General features: G+C 46.7%; 1 protein-coding gene across 1 annotated transcript in view; it reads left to right on the top strand.

Annotated features, from left to right (window-relative positions):
* The window catches only part of LOC115553647 (RNA-binding motif, single-stranded-interacting protein 3), a 127,206-nt gene that overhangs the window by 101,568 nt on the left and 8,138 nt on the right, over positions 1 to 17,500 (top strand). Inside the window, 4 exon segments of the mRNA XM_030370079.1 lie at positions 2,664 to 2,770; positions 6,452 to 6,495; positions 14,688 to 14,784; positions 16,687 to 16,737. Coding sequence (XP_030225939.1) covers positions 2,664 to 2,770; positions 6,452 to 6,495; positions 14,688 to 14,784; positions 16,687 to 16,737 — 299 coding nt within the window.

Raw genomic sequence — 17,500 nt, 5'->3', positions numbered from 1 at the left:
TTAAGTACACGCAGCAACGGACTCGTCCTTCGAGTGTTTTTGTGTGTTTGCTCATGCTCGTCCTCATTTGCACACGAAATGCTTGTCTTGCAGGTTTGGCAACGTTAAGTCTTGAGCAAACATAAACGCGTACTGCGTTTAAACACAAGTCTGGAACAACTGCATCTAACTATTGTTTAGATTCATGGCGTAGATTGTTCTCTCTCTCTCTTTCTACCATGCTCTCTCTTCCTCTCTCCCTCCTTTCTCTCTCTCTCTCTCTCTCTCTCTCTCTCTCTCTCTCTCTCTCTCTCTCTCTCTCTCTCTCTCTCTCTCTCTCTCTCTCTCTCACCAAGGGAAGATACATGATAAGATACTCTCTAACCACTCAGCAGGGGGTCTGGAGAATCAACAACAAGGCCAGAGCATACGAGAAATAATCGCTCACACACCAAATAGTGTGAGAGCGAGATGTAAATCAATGACATGTAGTGGCTTCTAATTATTGAAAGGAATCCATAAACATGATTTATAACCATGCTGATGGTAATGATCTCACTTATGGTGTTTTCTCGTCTAAACGTTTAAATGTTGTATTATATCTATATTGTATAGATGCATAGGGAAGACAGTGTGGGACCTACATAGATTACATTATTTATATTTTTCAAAAGAAAAGGGTACTCCGGTTCTCATTGTGAGAGAGAGAGAGAGAGAGAGAGAGAGAGAGAGAGAGAGAGAGAGGGAGAGAGAGAGAGAGAGAGAGAGAGAGAGAGAGAGAGAGAGAGAGAGAGAGAGAGAGAGAGAGAGTTAAAGAAAGGGTAAAGAGTATTAAAAAAAAGGGAGGTCACGATAAAGCTCTTGTTTCAGAGCTGCTATGATCACTTAGGGCTTTGTTTCTTTGGTCAAAGTGGCTCTAGAGTTCACTCAGAGAGGAAGGGTTTCAGATGCTCAGCTGCTATACCACAGGAGGCCCAACCACCCTCTCTAAAAGAGAGGTTTATTTCAGCTTTGGGAGTATGTAATAGTATCCTGGTGTGTGTTCACTTATTCTAGTAGGAATGAAACTCACCTCTTTCAGGAGTAAATTGACATGTTTTGCATTTACTTATATCGCATTTGATTAATTCAAACATACCTTCTACTGGTACATACTATCGTCCAGTTACATACAACCACACACAGACTTCGTGTTAAAGGTGCAGTGTGGAGAATTAGGAACGGACTTGGCAGAAATATTCTTACGTCACATATAAAGTATGTTTTAGGTTTTTTTGTGTATGGTCCCATGAAAATAAAAAATCGTTGTATTTTGTCTTTACCTTAGAATGAGCCCTTTATATATACATAGGGATCGGGTCCTTTTCCACAGAGCCCCCTATTGAGCACCTCCCCGTTTCTACAGTAGCCCAGATGGGACAAAAGGCCTTAAATAGGACATGTCCAACAGTGGGCTCTGCAAGAGGAGAATTAGATTCCATTCCCTGTTTATGTTTAAAAAAAAATTAGACATCTTGCTTCTGAAATATATCATGCTGTGATGATTAGGTTTGCAATTGTCATGCAATAGGTATGTGCCATAGAAAATAATTGGTTTTCGTGAAGTCGATTCATGATCCAACATTAATGAATTGATTGGCAAGCTGTTTTTACTTTTATACGGCACCCGGGAGGTACATTTTTTGCACAACGTCATGGCTCAAAAAATGTCATTCATGGTCATGAATTATAAGTACAAAAGCAATTTGTGGTAAATCGTGTGTGCCCAATGTAATCATTTATGAGGCTCTGTAGTAATAATACACAAAATAAAATAAATGGAAATCTGCCCGGAACAATCCCGTCCAGGCGGGATTATTCTGGGTACCGGGAAGAACAGCCTATCGGTGCCGAGACTGGTAGTCGGATGAACTCCTGTGTGGCAGGTTAGCGAATCCTGTTCAACAACATCTTTCTCAGTCAGAATTCATTCTTTTCAACGCTATTCTCCATTGGCTCCAGAAGGAAAGTGTGTTTTCTTTTGCAAGAGAAGGCGTCGGCTGTGCTCCAGTTGCGTGAAGGTCTTTCCCTACCTTCCTGCCTTGCTTCCTGTAAGACATTGAAGTCTCGCCAATAGCCTTGTTCCCCTTCTCAGGGTGTGTTTCTCTGGTGGAAGCAGCCGGCGAGATGGCGGCTGATAACGGCAGTGTTGTGGAGCTGGTAGGGAAAAGATGAAGCGCGATCAGGGTTGAAGGTCAGCGTTTATTTTAGTTCACCAAGGTGCGCTCTCTTTGTGGCGAGGCGAAAGCGCTTGTGCTTGCTTAACACGGCGCCGTGTGAATATGAGTTGGAACCCGAACAATTGTTCGCCTCGGGTTGAAGTTCTGCTGTAGTAGAGCGCGTTCTTTAAAACTTTTTCTCTCACTTCTTTCTTTCTGCTTCCCTGTAGCCTTTCACTTACCTCTATCTTGTCTTTTCCCGGCAATGTTTTTCTTATTTATCGTATTTCCTTGCGTACTTTCAATAACATGCATTCCGTTTCATCGCATATTCGCTTTATTGACACGAGCAGAAGGAAGGATATTCCCAATGCGCTGAAAGCCAAGAAGCCGAGATAATTGATGCCTAAAATACACAAACGGCAAACAACATGCAGGTAATCAACTCATCTCTCTCCGTTCTCTCTATATGAATGTCTCCTACAGCCCCGGCGGAGCCATTGCTCTGTAAATTTGCTGATGGAGGCCAGAAGAAGAGGCAGACCCAGATCAAGTACCCTCAGAATGGCCGATCATGGGCCCGGGAAGGAGAGGTGAGCTTTAAATACTCAAAGGGGGTCCAGGGAATATCCCTCCCCGACTAAGTTCTGCCTCGGCAGCAGTTCATTTTAGAGGCTCTCTGTCTGTCTGTCTGTCTGTCTGTCTGTCTGTCTGTCTGTCTGTCTGTCTGTCTGTCTGTCTGTCTGTCTGTCTGTCATGTCCGTTTTGATGATCTGTCCATCTGTCTTTCTGTCTATCTGTCATGTCAGTTGGGTTGGTCTGTCTTTCTGTATGGCGGTCTTTCTGTCTGTGTTGCTATCTCTGTCATTGATACTCTTTATGACTATAGTATGACAATATCTTACAAAATGTATGTGTTTGCCTGATAGAAAGTATAATATTCAACAATATCCCATTTTCACATAATGAATGATATTTTGTGGTTCTGCTCTAGTCTTATTATAGTCTTGAAATGTCTACTCTTCTATACAAATGTTATGGTATCAGCTGCTTTCATGTTCATTTCAGATTTCACTTCACTCCCAACAATTCCGGTTGTGAAATACAGTCGATTAAATGTGTTCTTTTAATCAAACATAGATTAAGAGATTGCAACATAAAATGATCTCTGTGTGAAAATGAACTGATGGATTGTCTTTTGGACGATAAATCAATTTTGTTTATCATCATCCGGAGTACTCTATAAAGAGGAGTACATTTTGATCCATTTGCTAACTACAGCTAACCACAAGACAGACAGACGCCAATGCAGTCGTGACACACAGACAAAAATCACCTGACCTGTGTTTTACTTATTCTTGCTCCTGATCCGTCACTTGAATCATATTCAATCCAGCCTGTAATCACACCTACGGCCTCCAAGGGCTCTCCATTATGGCGGCGAACGAACAGAAACAAAGCAGAATCCCACCAAGGTTATGTAAGATTAAGTTAAGAGACAAAAAGCAAATAGCAACGAGTTCAAAAGAATCAATCACCTTGTCGGCCGCGTCTGTGAAATGAGCCGTTATTTAACTCTGTTTTCCTCTTTTGTCTGGGGCCAGAAACAAGCCCATTGTGGCCTTGTGGTGCAGGAGCTAGATTGGGAGGAATGGGATGTTGGGGGGGGGGGGCTGTACATGCATATGGAGGCCAGGTCTTCAGGGTGGCTGATTGAGACATCTGACCATGGGGGTGCTGTGAGGCGTCTCGTCTCCCCCCCCCCCCCCCCCCCCCCCCCCCCCCCATCTCCCACCCATCTCCCACCCATCCTCTCTTACCCAGTCAGCCGGACCTAATCTCTCACTAAATGAGTCTGGCCGTGGGATGGCCACACACAGACACACACACACACACACACACACACACACACACACACACACACACACACACACGTATACACAAACGGGCATGTTCCATTCTCACATAGTAAGTCACACACATCAAACACAGGCACACTTCAAACACATACGCCCGCATACATACACACACATTCAGACATGGCACGGACATTAACAATTAACCTACAAAGCACACATCTGCGATCTCACAGAATGAAACATGTTCACTCTAGTTTCCAAATATAGGACACATTTACCAACTACTTGCCCATTGCGCAGATGTAAAATGTAGTGACACGGTAAACATGCATTAATTACCTCAATAATCTGCTCAGTCACATAGGCAGACATTTGTAACTGTGGGAAACATGAAACATACATTTACACACATGTTCGCCTGCTCTCGGTCTCTCTCTCTCTGTGTCTCTCTGTCTCTCACTTTCTCAATTTCTCCCTTTCTCCGTTTCTTTGTCTCTCTCTGTCTGTCTCTCTCTCTCTCTCTCTCTCTCTCTCTCTCTCTCTCTCTCTCTCTCTCTCCTCTCTCTCTCTCTCTCTCTCTCTCTCTCTCTCTCTCTCTCTCTCGCTCTGTCTCTCTCTCTCTCTCTCGCCCTCACACAAACATATATGTTTGACCCACAAGCATAGACACACAGGGGCTGGCCCAGGTGGTACAATATTTAACACATATAGATACACTATGTCGGGGCTCCCCGGTGGCTCACCAGGTAGAGCGCGTAACATATTGGCTCAGTCCTGAACGCAGCGACCCGGGTTCGAGTCCTGCCCGTGGTCATTTGCTGCATGTCCTCCCCTCTATCTCCCATACTATATAAATATATATATAGATACACTATGTTGCTGTTGATGTAATTAAGCAGCGCCCAGGAAAGGTGTTTCGTACACAGCGTTGATGAGGCAAATTGTTCTGTGCAAAACAAAACAAAAAGGCTAATTATTCTATACTAAAATTATCTACAACTTCGCCTTCTTACTCCGCTGCAGCCACCTAGATAATTATTTCTGTATAATATTAACCACGAAATGTCTTCAGTGTCTAGAATAATCGCCCATCCACCCCCCTTCAATCCACATGAGGGCTTATCTTTAATTCCATTTGGTCCGCAGAGGGAAAACGAAAATAAATGTTAACAAAAGAACAAAAACTTAACATATTGAGGGAATGAATATAAATGTCAAGATTTGACACCTCATCGCTTAGCGAACACTTAGTGGACCGGTCTCAGATGATGTGTGAGGGCTGCAGAGTGGGAAGCCTGGAGTAAGGGAAGCAGTGCAGAGCCAAGTGTGGATGACCTCCTTGCCACCCGGCTTCTCATGCGTCTCTGTCGTCTGGATCTACCGGCTTCATCACGCGTGAACTCTCTTGATCGGCATCAGGAGACAGAGGATCTGTGACCCTCTTTTAATGCCTGAGGCTTTTCTGATGATTGTGTTAGCATATAGCAGTCAAAAAGTCGTATTTGAATTGACGTCTTTTGAAATGAGCAGTCAGACTCGATTTCATATCGTCTGGGAACGATTTCTACTCGACAGACGTTTCGGAGAATGGAGGAACGTGAACGCAGGTTACTGTAAAGAGCTTTGAATAGCGTCAGGAGTAAAGCCGTCTTGTTAACAAACAAAGGAAGGAAAATAATTATATAAAGAGTGGACTCAGTCTTTATAAAGTAGAGTGCTTTATGCATTCCAGTGAAATAAATAAAAACCAGAGACAGAGTGGCAAAAAAAAGAAAAATGAAAGGACAAGAAAAGGAAAAGAGCAAAGGAAAATACTCAATACAAAGTGTTGCCATGAAGAAAAATAAATGCATTTAATGACAACTTTCCTCTGCCTGTAACCCATTCTCTTATAAAGATGGCTGTAGGATACAGGAATGTATCCGGAATGCACACACTGGCTTATTTATTCCATTGCTAGCAAAAGTCCTGAGGGTGTTATTCACTGTTTAGCATAGCAGCCTTTATGATTAGCAATGCATCGAAGATATCAACAATACACACGCACACCCACACCCACACCCACACACACACACACACACACACACACACACACACACACACACACACACACACACACACACACACACACACATAAACAAACACACAAACACACATATAGACATTCTCTCTCTTCCTCTCTTTAAGGATCATTTGTGGAGATTACTGGTCCTGGCCAATGAAGCATGTAGTGATCTAAACACTAACCACAACTCAGGCACACTAGCAAAGGCAATTAATGTTCCCTAAATAACCAGCCGTGTAAGCTTATTTTGCATTGCTAATTTATATAGGGCGAGTTATAAGTTCATCGTTCCTGAATGCATTGTCAATTCTCTTTTTTCTCCCTTTTGCTCTTTCCCCGTGCCTCTCCAGACTGGCATGGCCTTGACGTATGATCCAACTGCCATGCAGAACGGGTAAGAGAAAAGTCTCCTCCCTCCCCCCTCCCTCTCTCCCTCCCTCACTCCCTCGGTCCCTCCCTTTCTACTTCCCTACCTCCCTTCCTCCTTCCCTACCTCCTTTCATCCCTCACTCCCTCTCTCCATCTTTCCCTCCATCCCTCCCTCCCTCCATCCCCCACTTCCTCCACCCTTCCCTCTCTCCATCCCTTCCTCCATGCCACACCCCCTTCTGGCCTTCCTCCATCTTTCACTCTTTCTTTCCTCTTGGACTTTAAACACACACAGTACTCCTGTATCCTACGGTGGCCTCATTAACTTCGCTGCTTTTTTAATAAGCAGCTTTGGCACAACCCTCTCAGAATGTAAAGTTTACTAAAAGGACAAACCTGGAGTCAGGAGTCACCCAGACGACAAATTTGTGTACGCACGCACACACACACACACACACACACACACACACACACACACACACACACACACACACACACACACACACACACACACACACACACACACACACACACACACACACAATCCAGATGCAGTGAAACTCTTTATTTTTCATACCCCGCCCTACCAAAAAAGAAAAAACTGGTATCAACGGGCCGTTTATTCATGCAGGTATGCAAAAAACATGCAAAATGTGTCAGTGGCGGAGGTTGGGTCCAGATAGATTTAACTTGGGCAGGCGGCTGTTGCAGCTCCTCTGTAAGTCTTTCGTCAGCAGCAGCGGCTGCCTCCCGCGCTGCTGTTCCTATGCTGGCAGCGTAGCCTGCCAGCCGGGAATCTGGGTTGGCTCGACGGAGGAAACGCGAGCTGGCAGACACACCGAGGTGGGGGGGGGGGGGACACTTTCAGAGGAGGAAGGCCCCACCCTCACTCCCACACCCACACAAACACACACACACACACACAGACTAAGACACAGACACACACACACACACACGCACAGGCTAAGACACATACACACGCAAACACACATACAGACAGTCGCACACACACACACACACACACACACAAACACACAGACACAACCACACACACACTCACACATACACATACACACACACAAACACATGAACACACAGACACACACACACATCCCAACACACATACACACACACATACACACATACACAGAAACATCCACAAACACACACACAAACAGACACACAGACACACACCTCCAGGGAGAGCATGCGTCTTCTCTCCTACCAATTACCTAACAGCTCTTCGCTCCTCCTCCTCCTCCTCAAGTCTCTCTCGGTGAATCGTCTTCCTCCTCACATCCTTAAACGCCCCCTTTGTCCTTTTTCTCCTTCTGCAGTATTTCTGCAACTATACTCTGTATTCTCTGTAACTCTATAACTTTGTCTAATGCCGACGTGCTACCTATGTACTTCCATATGCGCTGGAGTATTCCCTATACCTTGCTTTGCTCCTTCCCTCTGTCTTTCATTCTTCCCTCTCTCTTTCTTTCTCCTTCTTTAGTCTCTATTACTTATTTAATTCAATCATTCTCTCCTCTCTTCTTCCAAACCGTCGTTACCTTAAGCTGCCTTCCTGTCATCCATTATCTGAATCCTTCCTTCCATTTCGGTCTTTTCCTTCCCCGCCTCCTCTCTCACTTCCTCTTCCTCACTGCGTCCCCATGTGGCCCCAGATTGTGTCAATCCTTCGTCACTATCATGCTCATGCCCTTGTGCCCTTGAGCACAAGCCTCCACAACCCTCTCTTCCACTCATTACTCAGTAAATGTTCTGCATTATGAGCTTTAACGTTCACTTTCTCTGATCCTGGTCTTTATCGCTATCTCCCCTTCTCTCTCTCTCTCTCTCTCTCTCTCTCTCTCTCTCTCTCTCTCTCTCTCTCTCTCTCTCTCGCTCTCTCTCTCTCTCTCTCTCTCTCTCCTTCTCTCTCCCTCTTTCTGTTTCTCTATTAATGAGTGTAATTATCGTCTATAATCATTGAACAGCCTCTTCAGCTCTGTACAACTCTCGTTCGAGGATAGGGGTCTGTATCTTTGAACACTTGAGATTTTTGGTATGCTCCTCTGTGTTTTCGAAAGGCAATCCCTCTTGCGAATGTGTTGATTCATTAATGACCGGAGTTCACATTCTCCATTTCCTATCGTTGTCCAAACAGAGCCTTCGGAGATGCCTTTGTCTCTTTGGGGCCTGTGTGGTCATTTTTCAGTCCAGGAATCCTTCAATTCGAACACATTTTACGACTCGGGGGTCATACAAACAAAGTTTGTTTGCTTGTTTCATTGCATTGCAGCCTCATAGGCTATACAGATATTATTATGCGTTATATCTCAGAGTATTCAAACTCAGGAAGTAGACCCTTCCCGCAGGCTTCCTTAAGCCCGGTTCTCGGTGAGGTCAGGCCGCAGCAGCCTCCTTTGCACGGCTCTTAATTACTCTGATATACTAATGAGGCTTATTAGGGAGGCGAAGAGAAACCTTTGAGTAAAAAGGGAGAGCAGGTGGAGGTGAAGAGGAGGGGGTTGGAGGCAGGGGGAGAGAGAACGAGTAAAGCCCTGAGAATCACAGCGAGTGAGATCGAGGGATGCGGGAATAGCGGGAATACAACGAGGGCTGGATTTCCCCCTGTTTGTGTGTCTGTTGTTTGTGCTGATGCGGAACCGAATCTTATTGAAAACATGTGTCCCGTCGCGCCGCCGCCACTCTGAGCTCATAGACTGTCCCACTCATTTATCAGGGTGACAGGACATCCCCTCAACCCAGCCTCGCATGCTCTCTAGCGCTTTCCTTTCTCGCACGCATGTGTGTGTGTGTGTGTGTGTGTGTGTGTGTGTGTGTGTGTGTGTGTGTGTGTGTGTGTGTGTGTGTGTGTGTGCGCGTTTGTGCGTGCCTACATGCGTGCGTGCATGCGGACGTGTGTGTGTGTGTGTGTGTGTGCATGCGTGCGTGCGTGAGTGCGTGCGTGCGTGCGTGTGTGCGTTTGTGTGTGTGTGTGTGTGTGCGTGTGTGTGTGTGTGTGTGTGTGTGTTTGTGCGTGCGTGATTTGTGTGCGCGCTGCCACCCCTTGTGTATTTCTTATCTCTCCGTTTTGGATCGCCATTATCTCTCTTTCTCCCTTTCGCCGTCTTTCTTTATCTCTTCCTCTAGATCATCTTCTCAGTGCTTCCCACACCCCCGGCCTCCCACCCACAGCCACACTCAGCCACACACACACACACACACACACTCAGAGACACACACAAGATAACTACATGAATATCCTATTTATGTTTGCGCGTGTAAAACACGATAACGCTCAACAATGGCTCAATTTTTTATGTATGAGCACCGTGGAAAATCCATTATGTATGTATTATCTGTGGGCAGAATCCATTAGGGCTGTATGCATGCATGTATGTATTACAGATTCGAATGCATTATGTATATATAATGTTTTGTTTTGTGTATCATAACACACTTATGCAATTAGAAAAAGTCCATCGAAAGGGGATCAAAAATGGATTTAATGTAAGACATTGATTCAAGACTAACACAATAGAGCGTGCACACACACGCACACAAACACACACACACACACACACACACACACACACACACACACACACACACACACACACACACACACACACACACGCGCGCACACTAGCCCGTACTAAAAAAAAAAAGCAGATAAGACGTGGGTGGTCTTCCTCAGTGAACCCTGGTCAAACCCCACCCAAGGAGGGCACTGGAGAGCCTTTAGCCTCCTCCTCCTATAGTGATGTTGCGTTCTTAATTGTACGTTTAGTTTATTGTCAACGTGTGCCTTTACATTGGCTATTGACAACGAGCTGCCTGCGGCATAATAGCCCTCATCAATAACCTTGGATCTGTCCTCTGTCTCCCTCTCTCTCCCTCTCCTTCTCTCCCTCTCCCTCTCAATACATATCACGCTAATGAAAAATACAATAAACACAATCAGGCAGCCCTATTGAACGGCGCGGCTTGTGTTCCAATCGTTTGTATTCATCAGTGGCAGTAATACAGTAGCACTAATGCAGGTCATGCATTACAGTAACAGTCATGAGAACAGATGGCTCCAAGGCACCACCGGATCAGGTGAACTTGTGTTTTCCTAGCCCCCACCTGTACGGCACACAAAACACAACGCACAACTCTCAACACACGAAGAGAGAGTTTGAAGTTAGGCTGCTGATAGATCGGAGAGAGGCTAACCTATGTCAGAAGATTTACAGCTGGGAGAGGTTAAGGCCTGACCGCCACAGGTGCTCTCTGGCCTTTGTCTTCCATCTCCCTCAACTTTAAAGACACACCAGTCAGTCTAATTAAAGTCCTTAATTTCTCTGCTTTATTTCCACCATCCATCTGTATCCATGCTGGGATATAAACCTGCTCTCACTGTGGAGAGACTTTTTGTTCATTTGCTTTTCTTATGATATCTCTCAATCTTTTTAAAAAGGGAAAGTGAAAGTACTCACAGCAGGACAGGCGGGCTCGCTTTAGCTGTTATATTGCAAGTTAACTTCAGCCATGTAATGAAGAAAACCCAATGAGTACAGACACATCAAACCCCCCTTAACCACGGCCGTATCGCGAACCGGTCATAGCTCATGACGTGCTATCCTCCTCTGCTGCTATGTTGAGGTTTGTGGCTCGTGAGGAACCAAGCATAAGTATTTTACTCTTGTACTCATGTACTCTCATAGTCAGAATCAGAATTACTTTATTACATCTTATTGTACAAGTACGTACAATAAGATGTACCAAAAGTATTTCTGATGCTGATTCTGATTTCGCGGACGTCCGGAGTGGCGCTGAACGGCTTTAAGCCGCCGCTCCGCCTCGTGTGCCAATCGCAGGCCCGCCACCAGGGGCAGCGTGCTGCCAAGTAGAGCATGTCATCCTCCAGGATTCCCAGGTCTCAGAAGAAGAGGCAGGGCCGCACACACACACACACGACGCACGTACGCACGCACACACACACACAACTAGCAGCCAGACGGAGCCCTGCCGTCGTAGCGAGCACAGCCACGCGGGGCTGCTTAGCAGAACCGCCATGTAGGGGAGCCATGGGGTGCCCGTGAGCGTCTTAGCCTTCCCCCTTTGGTACTATTATAGTACATACATCACTATTTAGTCACTAGACAGCGTTGATCCAGGTGACGTACAGGCTTTACGGATTATTATCGTATTGTCGTGCTGTGTATGGCGTTGTTGAGGAAAGAAGGGCTTGGGCTGGGATTCCTGCTCCAGGAGGCCGGCAGACAGACAGGCGTTGAGGACCCACTAAACCTTCAGACCCCTCCTGCCCTTTGGAAAAACCGTGCATCCTTGTTGACACTCGCAATCCCAACGAGCATTGTGGGTCGTCGTGCTTTTACCCGGTGCGAATGAAATAACATCTGCACTTGAGTGCTGCTTCAACTCAAGACTACCCGCCCCAGAATAGTCATTTTGTTGCACACATTTACAGATTGGTGTCGCTCCGTGATGGCGTGTCTTGTTAAACGGGAAAAAAAGCCCGGTGTGTCTTTATATACTCGGCTGCCGGGGTTTTCACCATGAAGACAATGAGGACATCTTTTACCAAGCTGCACGCGTGCGGCTTCAAGTGTTTTCCTGTCCGCCGTATCTATATCGGGACAATTTGTGAAATCCGTTTGGGAAATGAACAAAGGTGTTTTCTCTCCCTTCCGTTTCCTGGCTCCCTCTGTCGAACGGGCGGAGCAACACTTGTGTTGCAGTAAGTGCTGTTTTATAGAAACTTGGCTGTGCTCAAGGTAGTACAGCAGTGTCTCTCGCTCGCTCCATCTCTCCCCCTCTCTCTCTCTTTTTCTTCATTATCTCTGCCCCCCTCTCTCTCACTCTCTGTGTGTCCCTCTCTCTAACTATATCTATCTCTCCTCCATTCTCTCTCTCTCTCTCTCTCTCTCCTCTCGTCCTCTCTCTCCGTCTCATCTCCTCTCTCTCTCTCATCTCTCTCTCCTCTCTCTCTCTCTCTCTCTCCCCATTATCTCCCTCTCTCTCTCGTCTCGCTCTCTCTCTATCTCTCTCTTTCTCTCTCTCTCTCTCTCTCTCATCTCTCATCTCTCTCTCTCTCTCTCCTCTCCTCTCCTCATCTCTCTCTCTCTCTCTCTCTCTCTCCCCATTATCTCCCCTCTCTCTCTCTCGCTCTCTCTCTCTATCTCTCTCTTTCTCTCTCTCTCTCTCTCTCTCTCTCTCCTCTCTCTCTCTCTTCTCTCGTCTCTTCTCCCCATTATCTCCCCTCTCTCTCTCTCAGCCTCGCTCTCTCTCTCTCGCTCTCGCGCTCTCGCTCCCTCTCGCTCTCTCTCTCTCTCTCATCTCTCTCTCTCAGTCATCTCTCTCTCATCTCATCTCTCTCTCTCTCTCTCTCTCACCCACGCTCACTCACCTCCTCCTCCTCCTCCTCCTCCTCCTCCTCCTCCTCCTCCTCCTACCCTCCTCTTTGCTCCATTATTCAGCGCGCTGTTGGATCGATCGGGCAGCGGAACGCGCTCGGCGGATGAAACATGTCCTCTCTGGATACACAATGATAAATAAAGCACTGGCACCCAGCCAGCCGCAGGGCCCCGGGACTGGGTATGGGAAGAGGGGCAAGGAGATAGAGAGAGAGAGAGGGAGGAGAGGGAGAGAGGGAGAGGAGGGAGAGAGGGAGACAGAGAGACAGAGAGAGAGAGAGAGAGAGAGAGAGGAGACAGAGACAGAGACAGAGAGTGAGAGAGGTGAGAGTGACAGACACAAAGAGGATGGAGAGAGAGAGAGAGGAGAGAGAGAGAGAGAGAGAGAGAAGAGAGAGAGAGAGAGAGAGAGAGAGAGAGAGAGAGAAGAGGGGGACATTGGAGAGAGAGGGAGAGAATGAAGAGAGAGGGAGAGAATGGAGAGAGATAGAGGGGGAGGGATGGAGAGAGTGAGGGGAGAAGAGAGAGAGAGAGGGGAGAATGGAGAGAGAGAGGGGAGGGATGGATAGAGTGAGGGGGAAGAGAGAGAGAGATAGGGCAAGAATGATGAGAAAGACAGAGAGAGTGAGGGGAGAGTATGAAGAGAGAGAGGGAGGAAGAGAATGGAGAGAGAAAAGAGAGAGAGAGAGAATGGAGAGATAGAGATAGGGAGAAAGGGGGAGAGATAGAGGGGGGGAGAGAGAGGGAGAGAGAGAGAGTATGAGGATACGGGAGAGGATGAGAGGGGAGGATGCAAAAAAACAGACAGAGAGGGCAGAGAGGGTACCAGAGATCCGAATAAACGTTCCTCCTCGATGCAGATGTCAGCGAGGGGACTTGGTTGCGGCGTGTGCAACAGCGTGCCGCAGGTGGGAGCATGAAGTTGTTTAGGGTTAGTCTTACAAAAATGCTCGACTAGCTCTCGCTCTCAAAATACACAAACACCTTTACAGTGACACATAAATTGTGTTGTGTTCGTGCAGGCAGGATCAAACGCTGCATATCAAGCAGGACGAAGTGTAGGGGCTCTTCAGAGTTGTCGCAAGTTCACACTAATGAGCGTTTCGCTCTATAACAGCCTTGATGTTGGAAAGGTTGTAACTTGGTGTTCAGTAATATGTTAAAAACCTACGACAATGTTGCCAGACAGCAGTAAACAACGTCCTATCATCTGCATAGCTCCTGGAAAATACCGATACATATACTTCTACGGCCCCTCTGACAATCACCATTTCTCTGGTCCCCGACAAAATGGGAATTTCTCTTTTAAACAAGTCTAAAGACAGATTGTGGTCAGATTAAGTCATGGGCGCCTGGTACGGAGTTAGACAGCAATACACTAAACCAATACAGGTAGGCTGAGGATGTCGGGGGTCAGACCAACAACACCTAGCCACTACCCATCCTATCCTTTAAAAGTACATGGTGTACATGTTTCCAATCGCTCATAGTGTTGCTGCGTCCAATAGCGAGCGAACAAAGCACACTGCTGGACCTTCCCTTCTGAAGACACAACCAACATCTGTTTAAGCCTATTGCCTCTTTTATGGACAAAACAAAGCTGGATTTCCTAGCGAGACGTATGTTATTTAAGCAAAACCAACCCCGGCTTTTGAGTGGATTCACACATTTAAACGATTGCGCTGAAGGGATTGCGTGTTCAAATGTTTTTACTGAAAAAATTTGATCGGACACAGGCTAAGACAACGCGCTACCCACAAGCTACACGCTATATGCTCATGTTGTTTTGCTCTCCCCATAGGTTCTACTCCTCGCCGTACAGCATCTCTACCAATCGGATGATCGCACAGACGTCCATCACACCCTTCATCGCTGCCTCTCCTGTTTCCACGTATCAGGTGAGTGCTGCTATTTTGGACCGGGCTGGTCTGAGCATCCTCACAGCGTGGACTGTAATGTCCTTGATGCAGCGACTGGGTTACACAATAGCAGCTCTATAGCTCCTGTACCGCCACATGCAGAGTTGTGGAGCTATAGAACACAGTGCATGTGTAGTGTGTACACACATCTGCAGGATCTGGACCGCCCACCATAGAACGAGTGTGAGGCAATCATTCGGGTACACTTGATTAGGCACACCTGCTCGTTATGCGATTAACCAGACAGCCAATCATGTGGCAGCGTCTCAAATGTGGCAGCTATGAAACATGGGGGATCTAAGTGAATTTGACCAATTTCTGATTTTAGAAATGGACTAAAAGGATGGAGAATCTGGGCGCAGAGCACAAGAGCGGATGAATGCAGATATCGCAGCTTGAGTTTATGACAAACCTCTGCTCCCCCTGGGATATATACCATACAGCACAGGCACAAAAGATTTCAGTTTTTCAGCAAAAAGTACCCCTACCACCTCTCCCCAAAAAAGGGCCTTTGACCAATAATGTGCGCAGAAACCTTGTTTAAAGCAGAGGTCCAGGGAGAAGGGTTGAGGTGAACACCAGAGTGTCGGTCGGGCGCTCTACAACAGAGCTCGCTGTGCAGGGTGCATCACTGACCACACTGCAGGTTCAATCGAGTTAAGAAACTGAGCAAGAAAGGTAAAGCTGGCACTCGATAAGCACGCCTAAGACCTTGTTTCGCTCCGAGGCATTAAGTCCAGATTCAAATCACACTTTTCTCCTCGCCTTCACCCAAAGCGACTCCCGGTGAATACAGATCCCGGTCATTAGAGAGCCGGCCGGGATTAGGCCTTGATGCGGCAGGCTTTTCCCCAGGTAGACCGGGGGACAGTGTGGTTCAACCCTGTAGGAAATTCTTTATTAGGTATTACCCCTTGAGATGCAATCTCGATTTCAAGGGGTGGTCCTCAAAAACCGGGAGACTTTCAGTTCATAAAGAGAAACACTCTAGCTGCGACACTATTCCGCCCCACCGACCGATTCAAATCTCCATCCTTGCGATGTGAGTCACACACTGAGCGGCACTTAAAATTGCCTTGATGCATGTTTCATGAACTGCGCAGACAGACACTGGCCTTAACGTTTATCGTGGCCGTTTTGCCTGAACAGGGAAGTTTGCATGGCGGGAAATCGCCCTATGAGGCGGACAAAGATTGGGCGACTATAAGGTGATAGTGGTGGCCTGTTTCACTGTTCGCCTGTTAGGAAATTGGCACAGGGGAAACCGCTGGAAGATAAAAGTGCAGATATTTTGTCTTTGATGATGAAACGTCTGTTGCGAGTCGGTAATTGTCTGTGTATTGCTCTGTGGCGTCTCTCTCTCTCTCTCTATCCGCCTGTAATTACAGCATCCCTGATACTGGAACTCTCAACCCATGGTGTAATATTCTTTAATGTTACGCAGGGAACCGGGCTTTGAAAGAAAGGGGGGCTCGGGAAGCCAATCGGGTTGCGGCTAAACATTCATTTTCTCCTTGCTCTTTTCTTTTCCCTGTCGAATCTCCACGTTTCAGTCCTTTTATCTTTGTGCGTTCGCTGGTGCTCTTTTCACTTCCGCCCCCTTCCCCCTGCCCCCCCCCCCCCCACACACCACACCACACACACTTTGTTCTCACACTTTTACATTTGTTTTATTCCACTTCCTCTCTATAATCTATTTTCCTCCTCCTCCTTGTTTTCCCTTTATTGCCGTGCACGCCAACATGGCGTCGGTGCCACATATTTGACTTCTCTATTTCATCTGCTTTTGTGCTCAGCGATCTTTCATCCTTTGAGTCCATCGTTCCTAGTATCGTACTCCCTAATGCTCAGATATCACCGCTCCTTCCCTCCCCTCCGCAGGTGCAGAGCACATCCTGGATGCCTCACCAGCAGTATGTCATGCAACCAACTGTAAGTATTCAGATGAAGGTGACTTTCCCCGTTCTTCAGGGCAGTGTATCATTTCAATGGGACCGCTGTTCACAGTTATGTACAGATCATGTGTTGGGGCATCTTTGCTTTTCTGTTTATTTTTTTCGTGGTATCTGAGGCATCTGTCTTTAACACTGACAACCTATCAGGTTGAAAAAAAAAATGATACGAGTGATCCATCATAGTGGCATGGTTCACTAGATGAAACAATACCAAAACACGTGAGCTAATTGAATGCAGATCACATTTCCGAAATTGGCATTTAAACTTCCGAAAATGTATAAATTTGATTGTGTTATAATCCGTGTTGAACAATGGCGGAGTTTTTCCCAGAATAAAGGCGGGCGTTGGGGAGGTTAGCCTCGCTCACGTTACTTACATATCATTTACATCACATTAACACTAAACCCAGAGTGACTAAGGATGAATGCAAATGAGCGAATAACTCAGCCCTCCGTGAATAATTTAAAATCGTAAGTACCCTGTTAATTAAATAAAAATGCACACGGAAAGAGGGGCGTAAAAAAATCACTTCCTCCGTCATCGCATTAATGCGGCACGTCCCTGACTCCTGGCACTTCCTCGAGAACGCGGGGGTGGGCCCCTGCAGCTGAACTCAGGTCAGCTCAGCCGCCAGAAAGCGGAATGCGAAACCCTCCCTTTTGCTGAATCAGCCGGTGGATAACCTTCCTCAAGGAGCCCTGCGCTTCAGCGCCAGCCACGGCCCGCTGGATCCCCCTCT

This window comes from Gadus morhua, chromosome 11, assembly GCF_902167405.1.
Source record: "Gadus morhua chromosome 11, gadMor3.0, whole genome shotgun sequence".
NCBI classification, from domain to species: Eukaryota; Metazoa; Chordata; class Actinopteri; order Gadiformes; family Gadidae; genus Gadus; species Gadus morhua.
The sequence above is the reverse complement of the archived record's forward strand: the minus strand, read 5'-3'. Positions and strand labels throughout refer to the sequence as shown.